We start from the raw sequence: 20,781 nt of genomic DNA on the forward strand, positions 1-20,781 counted from the left end.
CCCCTAACCTACCCGAATCCTAACCCTAAGCCTAATCATAGCATTATCCCTCCCCCTTACCACTAACCCTAATCCTAGCCCATTCCTACACTTATCCCTAACCCTAATCCTAACCCATCTCTACATCTACTCCTAACATAAACCCTAACCCTAACCTTAGTCCTAACCAGCCCTAACCCTAAGGTTAACACTAAACCTAAACCTAGCACTAACACTATCCTTAGCCCTAGACGTGGCCCTAAACCTACACTTAGACTACACCTAGCCCTACACTTACACTTAGCCCTAGCCTAGTCTAGGGTTAGGGCTAGATCTAAGACTAGACCTAGGGCCAGCCTCAGGGTCAGGGGTAGGGGTAGGGTCAGGGGTAGGGCTAGTCTAGGGTTAGGGTTGGGCCAAAGGTTAGGGATAGGGTGAGAGGTAGGGAGGGCTAGGGCTAAGTTTAGGGTTAGGATTGGGAGAAGTGTTCGTGTTAAGGGTTAGGAGTAGTGTTAGGGTTAGGTTTAAAGTCAGGGTTAATGTTAGAGTTAGAGATCAGTGTAGGGATGGGGTAAAAGGATTATGGTTAGTGTTAATCTTAGGCTTAGGGTTACTGTTAAGGCTAGTGCTATGGCTAGCATTAGAGTTCGAAATAGGCCTAGGTCTAGGTTTAGGTCTGAGACTAAGGCTTGGGCTTAGATAGGGCTTAGATCCAGATCCAGAGCTAGGGCTACAGCTAGGGCTATGGCTAGGCTTAGACTAGTCCTAGGCTTAGAATTAGGGTTAAGTGCATGGATGAGGCTTAGGGTTATGATTAGGGCTTGAGTTAAGGTTACAGTTAGGGTGAGGGTTAGGTTAGTGTTAGCAGTAAGTGTGAGGTTAGGGTTTGGGTTAAGGTTATGGTAAATGTATGGTTTGGGCCAGGTAAAGGTTAGGGTCATGATCATGGTTAGCATTAAGGAGTAAGGTTTGTTTTGGGGTCTGAGTTTTAGTAAATGTATGGATATGTTAAGTGTATGTAGGGTAAAAGTTTAGGTTCAGGTTAGAGTTAAGGTCAGGGTTCAGGTTAGGGGTAAGTAGGGATGGGCTAGGATAAGAGTTAGGGTTAGGGTTTGGCCGGGATTATGGTTGTGGTCATTGTAGCGGTCAGACTAGGTTAAAGATTAGGGTTAGGTTATGGTTAGGATTAGGGTTAGGGCTTGGATTAGGGTTGTGGGAAGTGTAGGGATTGGCATTAGGGTTAGGGTCAGAGTTAGTGTTAGGATTCAGGTTAGAGTAAGAATTAGGGTTAGGATTGGTATAAGTGTAGGAATTGGGCTACAGTGTAAAGGTTAGGGTTTGTGGCGTGGTTAGGTTTAATGAGATGAACTGACACAGTGGCTACAACAATGGGCTCAAATCTAACAACCGTGAGAATGGCTTGGGATAGGGCAGTGTTTCATTCTGATGTCCAAAGGGTCAACTGTTATTTAGAGCAGACTCCATGGTCTAACCAAAAAAAAAACCCTATCAGTAGGCAAAGGGGAGGGACTCGGAAACAAGACCAAGAAGCAGTCATTTAGACAGCCATCCTGTGATGCCGAGCCGGCCCACAGGCCTGATGGGTCCATTTGTTGAGTCCACAACCAACTTCAGCAGCAGACTTTACAAACTGTCTGCCTGAGTGACATAACGCTGCTAGAACAGAAATACCACAGGGTGTAGCTTTAACAAACAAAAGATGTGTTCTGTCACATCAGGCAGTTACAAGTCTACATTCAGAACACTGCAGCAGGGGAAGGCTTTCTCTGTCGGCGCTGGAGGAAGGGCCTCGTGCATCTTCTTCCATCACCTGCAGCCCGTGTCCTTGGAGATGGCCATGTGCTTGGGCATCCCTCTTCCTCTGGGTCTGGGAGATTCTCCGTGCAGGGACCCTGTATCTAAAGGACATGCTTAGCTCCTGGTCCTTTTATTGTGGGTAGTATGCAGGTCCCTCTTCCCCTCTTTTTCTGTTTGCTTCTCTCTCCTTTTATCTCTTGTAAGATAAAAAGTGATGCAGGCCCCACATCAGAGAAACTCCCCTCACATCGGATCAAGGCTGTCATCTGAGCAAAGTTCTGCATTCTACCATAATCCTCTTGCAATTGGCTGCTCAGTCACATCAGACCACCTCACCTCACGGGGACCACTTACCTCTTCACAGGACTGCCAACCCACTTGGACTGCGACACAGACTGTGGGGGGAACACAACTCAATTCCTGACACCATTATTGGCTTTTTTTAATGTAAAAAAACAGGTGGTTTAACACTGCCAAGTTCCTTAACCCATAAGACAGGTGCCAATTTAAGCATACATAAAGAGCACTGTCTCCAGCTGAGGCTGTTAGGGCTCATCTGTAGCCCCAAAGGCCATGCCCAGTATGGCAAGAGCTGGAAACCATTGGGGAAAAGCTTGTGGTTTAACTTATGTCTTCACAGGGCTTAGAAGAACTCTCTGAACTTGACCCCTTGACCTTAGCCCTTCCAACTACCTCTGCCTCCCCAAACCTCCAGGGAGAAGGATGATTCTCTGTCACTCGTTCCTGCCCCTTGGCCAGAACTTAATGTTGTACATCAACCCAAAGGGACTTGCTCTGGAACCACACCTACTACCTGCTTGTTACACAAATTGTGCCTGCGGACAGCTCTGGTCCCTGCCACTTGGGGTGTTCATTTCTAGCTCTACTTCTTCAGTAGTAGCCCTGGGAGCAGTCCACAGGTGAGGGCTGACAACCCAAAGGCTGAGAACCTGAGTGAGGATCCAGCGACTAAAACCAAAAACAAAGAGAGATGTGTGTGAAGGCCAAAGGATGCACAATCCTTGGAGTCTGGGGGTAAATGCAAACATGAAACCCCACACCTCGCCCCCTTATGACTGACAAAATGTGCTGCAAGCAGGTAGGAGCTGTGTTACCGCATTCCCACATTCCACAATTCCTTGCAGAGTTGGGGACGGGTGGGGAGTGATGGAGAGTGAGAGGGAGGACCCTGGGTTTCCCAACCCTGCCCCCTTCTCCAGCTGGCTTGCCATGGCTCCTCTCCCTTCCCAGGTCACCACTGCCCCCAGAGAATGCATCAGTTGTCCGCCCGATTTCTTTGGGAGTTGGTTTCAAGGCCCATCCCATCTCTTCCTCTTGGGGCTTGAAATTCCAACCACTAAGCTATGGCTCTCTTCTTTTTATTCCTATTTCCATCCTTCTTGTTTTTTTCTACATTCCTGGTCTCCTCACCTCCAACCAGAGCCACTATTCATGGACAAAGGTCCCGGGTCCACTGTGGTACACTCCCCTCCACCTCAGTTGAAGAGCTCTTCTCCTCCCTCCCTCCCCGGAGGCCCCGTCCCCCTCTGACGTCTCCCTCATCTGCCTTCTCCTCTAACGGGAAGCTAACCCCTAAATCCCCAACAGTAGGGTGGCATGAAGACGACTGAAAGCACAGAGGTCTTTGTCTGTTCCTAGATATCCGTACCATCAGGTCACTAAGGCCAATACAACGGAGGAGTATAAATAATACTGCCTCCCAAAACCTAGATACTGGCAGCTAAGAGTCTGCGTATGGTAATACCCTCCTTGCACAGACTAGGGTTTGAAGTGGTGGCATGTGTTATGGTAAGCTAGATGAATACAGCATCGTAGGCCAGTCTTTACAGTAACAGTCTCTGTTGGTATAGATAGTAATTTATTGTTTACATGTCTTCATATAATCCTTGTAGCAACCCTGAGGTAGGTATTAGTATCCCCGTGTAACAGTTAAGTAAACTGATGTCCTTCGGTTAGATTACCTGCCCAAGATCACACGCGTACTAATGGCAAAACCACTGAGCATTCCGAACCCAAGGGGACTCTTTTGAGTAGTTCACAGGCTGCTGGAAGGACATGTGGAGCTGAAAACTTCCACTGGGAAGGGCTGGTTTTTCCACTGGAGCCCAGTGGGGTCTCTCACCAGGGATGGACGAGGCACGTCTGCAGGCCAAGACGGAAACAGAGCAGAAGCTTGGAGCATGTAGGAGTCGTGAAGCAACAAGAGGTCTTTCCGTGTGGTGAGAGGTGCTACTGTCGCTTGTCGTCGAGGAGTTAAGTGGGACTCCTGGTGGCCCTATGTGCACAGAGTAGAACTGCCCCATAAGGCTTTCAAGGACGGAACCTCCCAGAAACAGATCTCCAGGCCTCTTTGCCAAGGCACCTCTGGGTGGGTTCGAACCAGCAACCTTTCAGCTATTAGACAAGTGCTTAACTGCTTGTGGCACCCAGGGACAATATCTTCAAATATGCATAGAGCCCGGCTCGCAGGTTTGGAGGGAAGAAGTTGTCTAGTGGCTCTAAGTCCAAGTGCCAGCCACGGGGCAGGGGCAGCGGGCCGGGAAAAGCTGCCACAGAGTGGTTCCATCTCAGCTTGGCCAAAGCACTGACCCCAGGGGCCAGGAGTCCTTTGTCTTTGCTAGAGCCTGGGGGATCTGATGAGAGCCCTGAAACCTCCACCACCACCACCCTGTCCCCCAAAAGAAAAATACAGACACACAAGTACAAATGCTTTGCATACAATTTCAGGGAGTCTGTGGACCCCGCATGGAGAATCCCTGCTTGAGGGAAAGGGTGTTACCCTGAGTAAAGTTACTGCTATAAACCCACCCCGGTGCTGCCCACGGCTCCTGGGTCGGTTTCCCTTCTGCTTCCATTTCAATTTAGAATGACGTGAAGTGTGTTTTTAATGGGAGCCGAGGCAGGGGGTTCAGCCTAACATTAGCCAGAGGGAAAGCAGTGTGGCATGGCAGTGGTGGCAGCCAGGAGGCAAAAATCAAAGAGAAAGCGGAGTCACGGGTACCACTGCCCTTCCCATCAGAAGGGCACTTCAAAGGTTTCACTGTGAAATTTGGAGAGCGGCTGTGGGGGTCATCTGGGCAGTGATTTGTTTCCTTTGAAAAGGGAAAGCCATTCCCTTGCTGGCTACAAGATCACAGGGTGGAAAGTTCTGCAGACAATGCCCCCACTGTGCCCTTCTCCCATATGGTCCCCATAAATACACCGAAGCACTGACCCAGTCATTCATGCACCCATGACCAGGCCCCCTGTGAACACCCAGGTATTTACATATATATGCTCCTCCATGGAAGGAGGACTGGGCTGGGGAAGACCTCAGGGCAGATTCCACATTGCGACTGGGGACCATGCACTCCCCACAGAGAGCCAGATAACCTGGGAGAAGTGGCAAACCCACAGAATAATTCAGTGCCCCGCAGCCCCAACCACGTCGGTGGCTCCAGGACCTTCTGGGGAGGGTCCAACCAGAAACCGAAGCTAAAGTTTCCCGACACTTAGGGGCCGGGGTTGAGGGGGCACAGATGGCCCAGCAGCAGAGTGGGGGGAGTCCCAACGACCTGCAGAGCAGCAGCTCTGGGCTCCCAGAGGAACCACGGCCTCTGCTGGATGGGACATTAGCGGATTAGCCCTTCCAGGCCCAGCAAGGGCACATACTGAAGTCCAAGTGATCACTCAGCCGCCCCCCCCTAAATAAGCCCCTCAAAGACCCTGATGGTCGTCCAGGCCTGTGACCCCCACATCTCCACTGCCGTGACCACAGCGGTCACCTGTCCAGCTCTAGATGGATGTCTCATCGCACGTCGCAAGCGGCGCGCCCGTGAGCCGGATGTGGGCTGGGCTTGGGCAGGGATCCAGCAGGAAGGGTGGAGGAAAGCCCCCGAAGCCACTGCCCCTCTTGGCCAGGGCCAAAGGCAGCCGCTCATCCTCAGGAGACGGGGAGGGAGGGTCCTGGCTGTAGCTTGTGGTCCCGGATTGTGGGGCTCCCAGGTCCAAACCCACTTTGTCTCGTGCCAGGAGCTCCCTCTGCCGCCGTCGCTGCTGCCGCCGACCAATCAGGAGGAGCGTCAGGGATGCTGCAAGAACCCCCAGCAAGAAGCCAACAAGCCCCACCCCCACCGTATGGGCCTGGCTGGTAGGGCCCCGGCTGCCCCAGACCAAGCTGTAAGCGGCCACTATGCGTGCTGCCCCACCCTCCTGACATTCACAGGCATAGGCACCCATGGCCCCTGGGGACACCACCACCTCCAGCCCGTCTCGCCTCGGGGTGAGAGCAGTCACCCCACCAGGCTGGTGCCACACACAGGATGCCCAGGCTGAGCTTGGGGAGCAGGGCAAGACCACATGCGCAGCTGTCGCCACGGGAACTTCAAACACGACTGGGTGTTCTGTGGGGACACAACAAAAACACAAAAGGCGGTGAGGGTGCAGCCTGGGGGGAGTTGAGGAGAAATGTGGGATGACGTTGGATATGTGAAGGGGCCAGGAGGAGGAAGCCAGAAAGAGGACTCCCAAGGAGGGTAAGGCCCCGAGCCATCCACTGCCATGCCTCCCAGGATCTACGTTTTAAAGTAAGTGGGGCCTTTTCACCCATGCCGCCCACAGTTCCCTAAACCATACAGACCTCCAGGCTCCTTGGGACACAAGGCAGAGACGTCCACGGACTCCATGCCCTGCACCAGCCTATAAAGAGAACCCTTAGTAAGTCCCGGGCAGTAGTTCCCCTCCCTCCCTCAGTGTGGCTGAGCATGTACTCGCGACACCCACAATCTCTTAAATCACTCCACCGAGATGCGGAGATGAGACAGGCAAACGTCAATGCAGACGATCGATCCTGGCCTCAAATATAACACGATCCTCATTCTTCAAGAATTCAGGTGGGTTACATCTGCAGAGAGAGCAACCCAGGCAGGGACCCCGTGGCACCACTCTCAGAGGTAGGGGGAACCTTCGGATGCCTCTGCAGTGATTTGTGAATGAAGTTCAGTCTGAACACGTGAAAGCCTGGACCAAAAATAGACATAGCTGGAGGGTGAACTCCTTCAACAGGAGCGGAGCTTGAGGATGAATGAAAGTCTACTGATAGACAAGTCTAGCTAAATTTAGGGAATATGACAAGACCACAGGTCGCTATGAGAACTTTAAAGTGTAAGTACATTTTTCTCCTTTGTATGACTTGAGTGTGTAGGGTGGAGTACACAGAAGTACCATCGGCACACACACATATAGCTTAAGAGGACTCAGGAAGTTTCAAAACACTGAATGCCCTAACCTGATGAAATGTTTATTTTAGTAGATATTAAAATAGTAAAGGCAACAATAAAGCACTTGTTGTTGTCCAGTGTTTAAGAGTTCTCCAAAGAGAAACTCAAAGACTAGGTCAGAGTTCTGTAAGGTGACCAGATTTTAACACTGGTAAAGCGGGACACCATTGCCAGGGGTGTGGGGTGTGGGGGGTGTTCTTGATTAAAAATTTGGTCTATAGGGAGCAACAAAAATTTTCATAGAACACAAAAATAGTACTGTAATATTTTAAAATTTTCAACATAAGTACAATTTACAAATATAATACATTAAAATTATGCATAGTATTATTTTATTCTTTGGCATATTTCTCATTTGAGTGAATTTTTTAGTAGATTGCTGTCATTTAAAAGGTCCTGAAATTTTTCACAAGAATTTGTTATATTTCCACACATAAAATGGCTTTCAAAAGTCTCAACACTTAATTGTGATTTTTCTGATGTTCACATTTTATTTTCCATAGAAAAAATGTGTTTAGTCGCAGCATTAGTTCCTGGTAAGGACAGCGCGTATTCCACAATTTTTAGTGCATTATTTTATGGGACACGGTTTGTTTCAAAATGATGAAATATTTCTATTTGTTCTCTATTGTGATTTTGCTGGTGCCCAAGATTTAACCTTTTCCTTATCAATATATATTTTTGATACTGATACCTCATTAAAAAGATCCTTTTTAGAAACATTACTATATGGGGAATTTTGAGTAATATGATCGAATGATTTTTGCACATCATTCCAATTAAATTCTTGTTTTAATGTAACCCAATGAAAATGTTCAATATCATTGTAATGTACCGTCTACTCTTCTAAATAATCTATGCAGTTACTATAGAACTTTTTAACATGATTCATGATATCTGCACGATTTTGCACGTTGTTCTTCTAGCTGGCTTATACTATTATGGATAGTTAGTGGAAGAAAATTATTTTCTAACCGCTCTTGACACTGAAATTTTAAATTATTAACTTCAATTGCTACTTCGATTACCGAAATTTTGTCACCTTCAATAAGTTTTATAGCATTTTGAAAAAGATCTGCTTGATTGTGTACAACTCTAGCCAAATTTTTGAAGATTCTTTTTCAAAAACTCTTCTAAAATTCTAGGACATTTATCCTGTGATAGAAAGTAAGATTTCCAAGGATCGCATATTTTCAAAATTCTTTCGACACTGGCAAAAGAGCTAACCAGCGTGTTTTACTGTATCCAAGTATTTTCTGATATTCGACTGCCGCAGTTTCACAAAATTCTTTAAGCATTTCAACGCGCACAGTGTATATATAGAAATAAGAATATATTTTAATAACAATTTTTCCACATCTATGGGCAACAAATCAGCAGCTATTTGAATGGCGTTATGTATTATGTATATACCCTTCCCGTTCTCCCGCCGTTCCCTAGCTTGTCGTGCATTCTTTCCAAAAATCAGGACTTTTCAAAAAACGCAGTGGGACATGGCACAAATTGTTCGGGACTGTCCCGCCAAAACCGGGACGTCTGGTCATGTCCGGAGCCATGAAGCCCGGCCATTACTTGGAATTTATTAGGACTTTCCTGGAGCCGTGAGGCCCGGTCATTACTTGGAATTCATTAGCCTGCGCCAGCTGTGTTTGACATACTTATCTTGCCAGACATAGATAAGGAAGTCTCTATCTGTCTGCATGATTCTGTTCTGCGGTCACTATTCCCGGTATGAACTCTGCTCCAACCTTGGGTAAACATGTGTGTAATGATTATATATATACATCTGCATCCTGATTCCCCCACCATTGTTCTCAGGGAAACATCTGCATTTTGTTTCCCCCACTATTGTTCTCAGGGAAACACCTGCAGCTTGTTTTCCTTTCCCTGGCCTATATAAGCTATAACTTTCCACTCAATAAATAGGACTTGATCAGGATATTGTCTTGTCCTCATTCTCCGTGCCTCTTGTACCCCCCTCCAGGATCCACGGTGAATGTCCTGCGGGACCTTATTCTTAACCAAAGTAGGAAACTGGCCAAATCTGCCATTCAATGAAAAACCAAACTCACTGCCACCGAATCCATGTGGGTTTCCAAGACTGTAACTGTTTGTGGGAGTAGAGCGCTCATCTTTCTCCTTCAAAGCTGCTGGTGGATTTGAACTGTCCACCAGGCTGATCAGAGCCCAGTGCAATGGGTAACCACTACACCACCAGGGCTCTCGCTTACCTACACATTCACTACTGCCTACTTACACAATAGCCACCCAAGAGCTGCTGTACATATCCCCATCGTCTGAGCAAAAGATGGCACACGCTTACGTTTGTAATTCAAGATGAGTATCAGAAAGAAGACAAGGTTAAGCTTTTTGGTTACTCTGTTATCAATTTAAACACTTTCACTCTATTTTAAACTGGTGTGGCTTGATCTGTTTTATTACTAAAGACAAATACTTTTACTTTTAACAGATCTGCAGGCTTTTAATTAACTAGAATTCAAAACAGGAAATCTCAAGTTCTGTTTGAAAAATTACTTTCCAAGTATGGTAGTCAATGAAAATTACCTCATTGAGAAGGCATGCATATTAAGAGTTACCCAATACACATAGCAACGAAATCTAACTGATGGACACTGTTTGGATCCCGACTGAAACAAACTATTTCCTTCAGATTAAATGCAAGAGGGAAAAGTAGAACACTGACTAGATATTTGATGAGATCAAAGAATTAAGTTTTTTGAAATGGTAATGAAAATGTGGTTATATTTTTAATAGTCCCAAAATATTTAAGTAAGTAATGATGTTGCCTTAGTTATCTTAGTTGCTGTAACAGAAATACTGCAAGTGGATGACTTTAACGCACAGAAATTTACTTTCTCACAGTTTAAGAGGCTAGAAGACAGAATTCAGTGGGCTGCTCTAGGGGAAGGTTTTCTCTCTGTCAACTCTGGAAGAAGAGCCTCGGACAAACCTCTTCCCTCATCTGTTTCTTAGTTTTCTTGTTTTCGTCTCTTTTAAAACTCAAAGAGATCAACTCAAAGTACACCCTACTAATCCTACCTTATTAACACAAGAAAGAGAACTCATTTCCAAATGGAATTGTAACCACAGGCATGGAGATTAGAAATCACAACATATAGTTTTGGGGGACACAATTTAATGCATTACAGATGTGATATTTGAGATTTCTTCAAAAGAGTTGAAAGTGATTTAGGGTACTGATGGGAAGAAGATTGGCTGGTATTGATGGCTATTAAAACTGAGTGATGGGTACGCGTTAACTGAGTATACCTGAACCCAACCCTGGGGTCACCTTCCAGCCAAACAATAGACAAGCCAATAAAGTGAGCAATGCCTCCAGGAGGAAGGCACTCCTCAGTATCATCACCCATACAATCAGCCTAAAGCAATGCTAGGAAGGGGCAGGCAAGAAGGTCAAATGTAAATAGAGAAGCCAGAGGCGAAGGGGGAAGAGTGCTGTTACATGGAAGGGACTGCAACCAATGTCATGAAAAAAAATGTGAATACATTGTTGAATGCAAAAACAATAGACTACAATAAAATAAATAAACAGCCTCATCTAAGGGAGGAGGGATTTAATTTGCATCCCTTACTAACGTCTAATTGCGATGACTCCACAGTTCTCTGTCACCCAAGCTTTCCACTCCACCAACCCTACATGGAACTTGCATTCTCAGCCTAAAGAGTCCCAGCCCAGACATCCATGTTCTAAGCAATAAGATGGAATAGGGAGAAAGGGAAGGGTAGACATGAGTAACCTTCTTTTAGGAAAATGACTCCAAACCTATGATATAACCCTTCTACTCATGACATGGTATGGAAGCTGAATAACAACCTCCCACGTTGTCCACATATTAAGCCCCAGAACTTGTGAATATTATGTGGCAAGAAGGATTTTTGCAGATGTGATTAAGATAAAGAGATTATCTGAGTGGGCCTGAGGTGGTCACAGGAAGACGGACGATCAGGGCAAAAGGGAGGAAATATGGAGACAGAAGCGTGGCGATGGAGTAATGCAAGGAAGGGCCAGAAGACAAGGAAACAAATTCTACTCTGAAGTCCGGTTGGAACCCTGATTTCAACCCAGCCAAACTGATGTAGGACTAGGCTTCCGTAACTGCAATGGAATAAATCTGTGCTATCCCATCAAGCTAGTGGTAATTTACTACAGCCGCAATACGAAACTAAGACGCGGCAACATCTCGCTGTAGGAAAAGCTGAGAAATGGGGATTCTTTTAGGCGGTTAAAAATGGAGAGCTCTACTAGCTGAGAAAGACAGCAGATCTTAGGAAGTAATCATCACGCATGTGACTCATGGAAGCGCTGAACTTTTTGCTGAAGAGAGTGACATATAGCTTTATGTCGACAAAAGAAACTCAAAGTACTATTCTCTCCACTTCTGAAATTTCCCCTAATAAAAGGGTTTTTTTAAAAGAGTCCTATTCTTGGTGAGATTCATATTGAAATATATGAGAATAATATGACATCAGGGATTTGCTTGGATATAAAGGGAGCAGGGTTTGATGATGGATAACACAAGGTTGGCCAAGAGTTAAGCACTGTTGAAGCGGATGCTGGATATATGTTGTTGGTGGTAGGTACCATCAAGTCAGCTCTGACTCAGCAACTCTATGTGCAACAGAAGGAAACACCACCGGGTCCTGCACGATCCTCACAATTGTTCTCATGTTTGAACCCTGGGTTACAGCCACTGGGTCAATACAGCTTGCTGAGGGCCTTCGTCTCCTTCGCCCCTCTACTTTACCAAGCATGATGCCCTTCTCCAGGGACTGGTCTCTCCTGCAGTACGTCCAAAGTATGTAGGACAAAGTCTCACCATCCTTGACGCCAAGGACTATTCTAGCAGCACTTCTTCCGAGACAGATTTGTTGGTTGTTTTGGCAGTCCATGGTACTTTCAGTATTCTTTGCCAGCACCCTAATTCAAATGCATCGATTCTTCTGCTGTCTTCCTTATTCAGTGTCCACCTTTCACATGCTTAAGACACAATTGGAAATACCATTCCTAGGGCCAGGCCTACCTTAGTTCTCAAAGTAACATCCTTGTCTTTCAACACTTTAAAGAGGTCTTGTGTAGCAGATTTACCCAGTGCAATGCATCGTTGGATCTTTTTTGACTGATGCTTCCATGAGCATTGCTTGTGCATCCAAGCAAGATGAATTCACTGACAAGTTCAACTTTTCTCCATTTAACATGATGGTTAGGATCTACACGGTTGAATATCCTTTCATAGGCAATAAAACTCAAGTGAGTATCTTTCTGGTGCCCTCTGCTTTCAGTCAAGAACCTTCTGGCATCAGCAAGGATATCCCTTGCTGCGCATCCTCTTCTGAATCCAGCCTGAACCTCTGGCAGCTTCCCGTCATTGTACTTGTTGGCCGATCTTCAACAAAACTTACTGGCATGTGATGCTAATGCTACTCTTCTATAATATGACTTCTGTGTATTCCATCTGGCGAAGTCCAGGTGTATAGTCACCATTTGTGTTCTTGAAAAAAGGTACTTGCTATGAACAAGGCATTGGTCTTTCAATGTTGTATCGTGAGCTCTCCAGCTTGGTTTCTATCACCACGATCACATCTTTCGATTATTATTCCTTCCTCTTTGTTTCCAACCTGTTTATTCCAATCACCAATAATTATCAATGCATCCTGGTGGTATATTTGATCAACTTCAGACTGAAGATATTGGAAGACTTCTTCAATTTCTGCATACTAGCTTTAGTACTTGGCTAATAGTTGTATTGATTAGGCTTCCTTGAATGCTGATGGAGAAAGTCATACCACAGGCAGCACTGTCCTTCAAGACCAATCGTGAAGTGTCTTTTTGACAATGAATGCATGCCATTCCTCTGGGTTATAACATTCCCAGCAGATGGTTTTCTGATTCAAAATGACCAGTACAGCCCATTTCAGCTCACTAACACCTAGGATATTGATCTTTCTGCATTCCGTTTCATTTTGAAGACTTCCAATTTTCCTAGATCCATACTTCATACATTCCAAGTTGCAGATTTTTACAGCTGCTTCTTCTCTTTTTGAGTCATGTGCCATTGGCATTGAGGACTTTCCTCCACAGGCTTTACTGCATACATGTCATGATGGTCATCGACTCTTCTTGGAGAGAACAGCTTTTCTTCTATCATGTTTGAGTGTCTTCTGACCCAAAGGTCTCACCTTCCGGCACGCTCTCTGATCACGCTGTTTCTACTCCTTGAGCCTTCAGTATCTTGCACTGTTTCGATGCTGTCCATAACATTTTCAGCAGCTAATTCCTTAGAAGTGGACAGCCTTTCCTTCTAGTTCTTCTTCACAGTCTGCTCTTTGTCTGGAGCAGTGGTTTCCCACCTTCCTAATGCCACAACCCCTTCACACAGTTCCTCATGTGATGGTGACCCCCAACCATAACATTATTTTCATTGCTACTTCATATCTATAATTTGCTACTGTTATGAATTGGGTGACCCCTGTGAAAGGGTTGTTTGACACCCCCCAAAAAAGGGTTGTGACTCACAAGTTGAGAAACGCTGGTCTAGAAGCTCTGCTGAAACCTGGTCACTGTGGGTGACCCTGCAGGTATTTGAAAGACCAGTGACACAACTTCCAGCATCACAGCAACACGCAAGCCACCACAGTACAACAAACTGACCAGTGGTGAGCAGAAAGCAAGAGGAAAGAGTATTTCAAGAAAGGAAGTCATGGTCAGCTGAAAGTTCTTATAAGATTAAAACTGAAAAATGCCCATTAGAATTGAGCCCTAGTGGTATAGCGGTTCTGCGTTGGGCTGCGATCCAAATGACAGGCTAGTCAGAACCACCAGCAGCTCCATGGGAGAAAGATCGGGCTTTCTACTCCCCTGAAGAGTTACAGTCTCAGAAACCCACAGGGGGTCGCTATGAGTCAACATAGACTCTATGGCAGCGAGTAAGAGAGTTGGTAAGCTAGAGGTCAAGAGCAGCCCTAGCAGGGGGTCAAAGATGGTGAAACTGTGGCACACGATCAACTGATTTATGAGTTATTACGGGCTGGCAGATGGACACACTAGTGACAGAAACACTAACAAATGGGAGGGCAAGAGGTATGGCCCAGTGGTAGAGTATTTAACAGCAAAAGCACACAGGGCCTGTTAACAGAAGGATGATGGATGTTAACAGACATGGATAGATGGATGGAGAAGAGTCAGGGGCAGCTACACTCACCCTCCATGCTCCCCGGTATGGGGCACACAAGCCCCCAGTCGGAAGCTCCAGGCACAGACGGGGTCTTGGGCCAGGATGCACTCTGAGCAGCTCTGCAGACGGCCACAGTTGGTCGTGTTTACTAACGTCACCTCATTTGGGGAGCCAACCAGAAGCCATCCCTAGAGAAAGGGAATAGGTTAAGTGGAATACAGTGGCTCTTCCAGACCTCAGCGTCTGGACTCATATGTCTCCCTGGCAGACCCACCCAAACCTACAACTCACGTGGTACAACTTCATGCTCTCAATGGGCTGTGGCTTGGAGAATAAGGCCAGGTCCTCGAGGACGCTGAGCTGGGCTCCAACCCGCACCGCTCGGTGGAGGTGTCCATCCTCTAGCAGCAAGAAAGGGACAGGACACAATGACCTCACCGCACCTGCGAGGCAGGATGATGTCTGCACTGGCTAGCACGTACTAGACGACTATTAAACACACCTGTCCCCAGGTAGAGCACATCATAGTCTTTTCCCGAGAGGCTGGTCACTGTGTGGACCACAACTCTGAGATAAACTGTATCTGCAGTAACCAGCAGGGGATGGCCACCCACTGGTAACACCGGCCTATCCATGAGCGGGTGGTCCCGAATGAAGGTGAGCACACGGTCGGGCAGGGCGAGAGACGAGGCAAACTGTTGGAGCTTCATGTTGTTGGTGATGCACTAGGGGAAACACAGGACTGGGTAAGCAAGCTCCCCAGGGGCCAGGAAGCATTAGAGGTGCTTAGATGGGCTGTTGCCCTCACAGCAGCTCTTTATCTCAGGCCTGGGACTAAGGCGCTGGCCTGACACTCTCACCTCTCCAGGTCTGGGCTGGGGCACATCGTTGTCCGGGACAGGCAGTCCCCTGTTGCAGTCATGTCTCAGTTCTCTGAAGGAACCATTCAGCGCTGTCCGGATGTCTTGTGGTAAGAAGGCGCAGACAGCAGAGATGGCAGCTCCCTCCCTGGAAGAGTCACAGGTTGGAGCCAAATAGTTGGGGGGCAACGGGTGGGCAGGGTGGGGGGAACAACTCATCCCTTGTCCAATGGATGGCTCTCCAGAAAGGCACAAGGAGCCATGCCACCATAGGAGGGAGTGCCTCCCTCTGGAGAGACAGCACAGACAATGGGTCAGTCCCCATATCTCCCAGCCCGCACCTCTCCTCTACACCATGACCCCCTCACCACTGGGAGGAAAAGATGCCATAAAAGATGGGGGTCCTTGCTCCATTCTCAGGTCGAAGGATGGCCATGTCCTGCAGGACACTGGCGGCCCGGCTGTGCTCAGGCCCTGGACACAGCAGATCAGCCTTCAGAAATGTCGTCCACTTCTGCTGGAGGGTTTTCCGGCCCCCAAGGTCCCCCTGGAGTGACAAGTGCATGGGAATTTCGCTTGAGAATGCCGACGCTCTGCTCCGGGAGGGGGTGTGGAGGCTAGCACCTGCTTCTTCCCTGACTTCTGGACAGATACAAACAGACAGGGAGGCGGACACACAGAAATGCACAGAAAGGGACACAGAGAGAGTAACTGTGGAGGGAAAGGCGACGCAGGGGGTTGATATCGAGGGGAAAGGGCTGTGATACAAAACACGGCCCGTGATTTCACTGTGTTCTTACGGAGTATGTGCAGCTTGCTTTCCACGAGTTACCTCCTGACGTCCTCAGAACCACCTGGGTGGGCAGGTATCATTAGTCTCTCCCTTTGCCAGACGAGGTCCGCATGTCTGTAGCTGTCTAAGAGCCTGCCCACAGCCACACAGGCAGGATGTGGTGGAGCAGTCCCTGCCTATAACCTTCACACTAGGCCACCTGGGGGTAAGCATGCCCCACGGGTAGTGCCAGGGGTCAGAGAAGTCAGAGCCCCTCCCGCTCCTCAGCCAGGGCACAGATAACAAAGACAGAGGCCCAGAGAGGAAAAGACAGCAGGAAAACGAGAGCAGGAGCCAACACACAGCTGGGATCAGGGTCTCACCGCACACACGCGGGCCACCCGCGGGACCTTAATGTGCTCGTATGAGTCAAATGCCCGGGAAGACTCCGTAAAGAAGAAGTAGATTTCGTCGTCTCCATCTTCATCCCCCCACTCGGCTGGGCTCAAGGCCACGGCTGCGACAAAAGCTGGGGCTGGGGAGACCGGGGGCCTCAGATCCCCATGGACACAGCCTGGGGCCCCCGACCTCCACCCCTCCGGCCCTCCCTCCCTCCAGCCCCACCGTTGAGCCAGGATGGCAGGGTGTCTGTCCGAATCCAGTCCTCAGTTCGACCCTCAGCCCGGGAGATAATCGACTCCGTCCCCAGGTAGTTTTTCACAGTGGCCACATAGAGGATGCCTCCTGTCGAACAAGAGGGAAGAGAGATGCCATCAGGGTCCCTGGGGAAAGCCAAAGGGGTCAAAGGCAGAGGAGCACTAAAGCAGGGTGGGGGGACTACCAAGGAGCCCTAAGTGCCAGGCACTGCTGAGCACACCACAGATGCCACCCCACTTCAAGTAAAAGCAGGGAATAAAGTGCACCTGCACAGCAAGCGAGCCCAATCTTCAGGGTAAGCTGCTGTGGAGGAAGAATAAAGATGTCTCCCATGGAAACCTGGCTTGAGGCATAAACATAAAGGCTACACATGCTGCTTTTTTTTTTTTTAACTTAGGGACTTCTTCACCCGAATGCTTCATCTTGCTGTGCATATAGGGTCACTATGAATCCAACTGACTCAATGGCACCTAACAACCCCACCACCAGCCCAGAAGGGGGATGCTCTACACGATGTTTCCAGCTGACTGAAGGTCTCCCAGAACGATACTTGTAGGAAGGGATGAGGGCTTTTTCTAAGCAGGAGTGGCTATACAGTTGCTATTCTACTGAAACTTTAGGATACTCTAGAATCACATGGGAAATTGATTTAAATGCAGATTCCTGAGTTCTGGACCCAGCAACCCTCATTCAGTAGATCTGGGAACGTCACCCAAGAACCTACACTTCAGACAAGAAACCAGAAGCTGTTCTAATGCAGGGAATTCAATCCCTCACTTTGAGAAATACTATCCAGGTGGTGGTCTCACAGACAGGAGAGGCCAACAAAGAATTGAACTTTCCCTCTGGATACAATGGAAGGGCTCAGGCATCCTAAAGGTGGTGAGGTTTGGGGAAGACAGAAATTATAGACACTCCGGAATAAAGGTGAAGTTCCATGGTTTTAACACGAGTGAGCCAAGGGACTGGTAGGCACAAGTGGCTAGGGAAGTAAAAGAAGGTTGCAAACATGTTGGAGGGATTCTAAGTCCCATAGGTGCTCTGTAGAAAAATAGGCATCTGTTCACCACCTACTACATGCAAGGCTTTGTGCCAGGCACAAAGCACATCTTTGCCCTCAAGGATTCCCATCTAGTCAGCAAGGTGCTGTGTCATCAGATGGCAGGTAGTGGATATAAGAACATAGAGTAGGAACAAGTCGCATCTGTATGGGGGGTGGGGTGGTGGTGGTGGTGGTGGATGATATCTGAGCTGGGTATAAAAAGAGGGATTTGCCAGTAGAAGGACTCAGGGAGAAAACCAAGCAAATTATGAATAGGGGAGTTGTGTTCAGGGGGAGTCGGGCTCTGCTCTTGGCTGCAGCTGAGCTGGGAAAGGGTCAAGTGAGTAGGAAGGAAGCTAGAGATGAACAAATGGATACTCAATTGTGATGAATCTGCCTAGGCATGTGTCCTTTATCTTATGGGGAGTCAGACAGAGTTCTTGAGGATTATCCAGTCAATTGGCCTAATATTGTTCCTAAAGATTCTCTTCCACCCTAGTATCTAAGCGACAATTATTCATTATCATTCACCAGGAGCAGCAAAGAAAGATGACCCAGAAATCAGTGCACGAACTGGACTACAGGCTTAAACTGCTTCCATAAACTGCTGGCTCCCTTTCCAAGACCAGAACTGGATGGTACTCAGCTGCCATTACTGCATGTTCTGATCAAGGACTCAGGACAAATCTATCAAAAGTTGGGGAAAGTTGGGGGGAATATGAAATCCAGGATAGGTAAATCTATAGAGATCATAACTGGATTAATGGTTCCTTGGGGTTATAGCAGGGGAAGTTGGAGGGAAATAGGGAGCTAATAATGATGAGTACAAGAATAAAGATAATGTTCTAAAACTGATTGTGGTCATGATTGTACAACTCTCCTCAATGTGATTGAACTATTGAATTATATGATATGTGAGTTATATGCCAATGAAACTGTTGCAGAAAAAAAGTTGAGGGAAAGGTGTAACAGAATTACAAATTCTTTCAGAATACATATTTATAGGCCCCTCTGGGGATGGAGGAAACCCTGGGCCTCCTACCCTGAGGAAATCTTCAAACTTTAAACTGAAACTATCCACTGAAGACATCTTTAAACTACACAGCAGTTTAGCTAAATGAGTTAAAAATCAAAATGCCCACCTTCAACATTGCACTCCTTTAAAGCAGGTCTTGATAGAGACTGACAACAGACACGTTACAGCATAGATGAGAAGTTTAGAGGACAGTAAACCTAAGTCAATGCTGGTGAAAAAACATGGGTAGGGATCATGGGGATAGTGTTGCAACATGAAGAATGTAGCCCATGTCACTGAAATGCTCATGGAGGAACCGTTTAATGGGTGTGTGTGCTCTGTTGTGTACATTTTCACCAAAACCAAAAGGACACTGGACTCCCTGGGGCATGCAAATGATTAACATGCTCAGCTGCTAACCAGCAGGTTGGAGGTTTGAGTCTACTCAGCTGTTCCTTGGAAGCAAGACATGGCGGTATCCCTCTGGAAAACCAGGTATTGAAAACCCCTAAGGAGTGCTCTTATATTTTCACATGAACAGTCACCATGAGTCCACTGCTTTGTTGCTGTTCTTTCTTTATTTTAAGTATAAACCTGCAGAGAGTTTTTTTTGAGAAAAAACATAATCTGCTTCTTTTTTAACGATAATACTGAGAGGCAGAGAAAGAAGGCAAAATCACAGGATGTTTCATTTTCACCCCCAATAGCGAATGCACTGAACAGTGAATGAAAACTTGGGCTCTCGGAGATCAGGCCTGCAGCTGGGGTGTTGAGGAGTGGGGTGGGTCCCAAAGTGGAAGAAAGGAGGATCAGGGAGAGCATAGAACCTGGGAGAACCTAACTGCTAACCTCGAGTGCTTCGTGCCTCATCACAGCCAGCTCGGGATGAAGCTGAGGACATGGAAACAGAGCTAATCTGAGGCAGCGGTGGCCCAATATTTAAAGGCAGCATAGATTGGTGGTGGGTATTCTTGAAACACACACTGGGAAAGGGGGTGGGGCGCAGAAGGATCCTGCGACACTATGAGGGAACTGCTGAATCTCACTGAGGCCTTAGATGGGCAAGCACTAAACTTCGGAGGAGTTGTAAGGGTAGAGAGGCAAGTAAAATCCTTGGACAGATAGTGACACTTTCGCCAGGAAAGATGGCTAGCACACAGCGTGGCACTTAAGGCAAGCCTGCGAAGGCACGCCTGTGAGGGAAAGACACAGACAGCCTCCCCACATACCTGCCTTTGCGTCAGATAAGTCAAGCCTCCTACACCACCCCACTTACAGCCTGCAACCAGTTAAATGGCTCCCTTCCCTGGGTCCCAGCATTGAATAGAGATCCAGCATGAAAAACTGTAGCAGCACTGGAAAATAAAACAAAACTAAGGTTAAGAGTGCTCTCTAGTGGTTCTCAAAGGAGAAGATCCCTCTACCCCATTGATTGTGACTTGCAACAATCCTGTGGAGCAGAATGAAGCTGCTGGCTTCATTCTGGGGGCTCCCGGGGCTGAGTCTGCACAGGTGGGCTAGCATCACTTTCTCCCATAGAGTACATGGTGTAAGCCCTGGCCTTTCAGATGGCAGCCAGGTGCTTAGCCACTACACCACCAAAGCACTGAATCAAAAGAATTTCCCACCAAAAAAAATAGTTTAAAATGACGATAACCAAATGCCCGCAGTCCAACAGCAACAACTAAACAGTAAAACACACGCAGTCAATGGAAGGATCCGTGCAAAGCAAGACAAAAAGAGGAAATGTCTCCTATGGAAATCAGATAATGTTCAGACTGGGATGCTAGATATGTTTAATGAAAACAAAAAACAAACTACAGTTGTTAGGTGTCATTGAGTTGGTTCTGAATCACAGTGATCCTATGTTCAACAAAACAAAACACTGCCCAGTCCTGCACTATCCTCACAACGGATCTCATGTTTGAGCCACTGGGTCTTGTCAAGGGTCTGGCTCTCCTTCACAGCCCCTCTGCCTTACAATGTCTTTCTCCAAGTAATGGAGTCTCCAGATAACGTGTCCATAAGGGACAACCTTGTTTCTGACCACTTCTGTCCTTTTTGCTCTTTTGTTGTTGTTGTTCAAGTTTTGGGCTTAAGTTAATGATTTTGAATTGTCTCTTTTAATTTGGGCATTTATTGCTA

The 20,781-nt window shown here is 47.2% G+C and overlaps 1 protein-coding gene across 2 annotated transcripts in view; it reads right to left on the minus strand.

The window, feature by feature from the left end:
• Nucleotides 1-3,645: 3,645 nt before the first annotated feature.
• SEMA4F (ssemaphorin 4F) overlaps nucleotides 3,646-20,781 on the minus strand; it is a 44,389-nt gene continuing 27,253 nt past the window's right edge. For both annotated transcript variants that reach the window (XM_075556887.1, XM_075556886.1), the window contains 9 exons: nucleotides 16,547-16,666; nucleotides 16,306-16,457; nucleotides 15,519-15,697; nucleotides 15,151-15,298; nucleotides 14,793-15,015; nucleotides 14,582-14,691; nucleotides 14,318-14,478; nucleotides 6,437-6,495; nucleotides 3,646-6,200 (listed from right to left, as the gene is read on the minus strand). In XM_075556887.1, the coding sequence (XP_075413002.1) occupies nucleotides 5,593-6,200; nucleotides 6,437-6,495; nucleotides 14,318-14,478; nucleotides 14,582-14,691; nucleotides 14,793-15,015; nucleotides 15,151-15,298; nucleotides 15,519-15,697; nucleotides 16,306-16,457; nucleotides 16,547-16,666 (1,760 nt within the window). In that variant the 3' untranslated portion in view covers nucleotides 3,646-5,592. The remainder of the gene's footprint in view (nucleotides 6,201-6,436; nucleotides 6,496-14,317; nucleotides 14,479-14,581; nucleotides 14,692-14,792; nucleotides 15,016-15,150; nucleotides 15,299-15,518; nucleotides 15,698-16,305; nucleotides 16,458-16,546; nucleotides 16,667-20,781) is intronic.

This window comes from Tenrec ecaudatus, chromosome 8 (genome assembly GCF_050624435.1).
Source record: "Tenrec ecaudatus isolate mTenEca1 chromosome 8, mTenEca1.hap1, whole genome shotgun sequence".
Taxonomy (NCBI): Eukaryota; Metazoa; Chordata; class Mammalia; order Afrosoricida; family Tenrecidae; genus Tenrec; species Tenrec ecaudatus.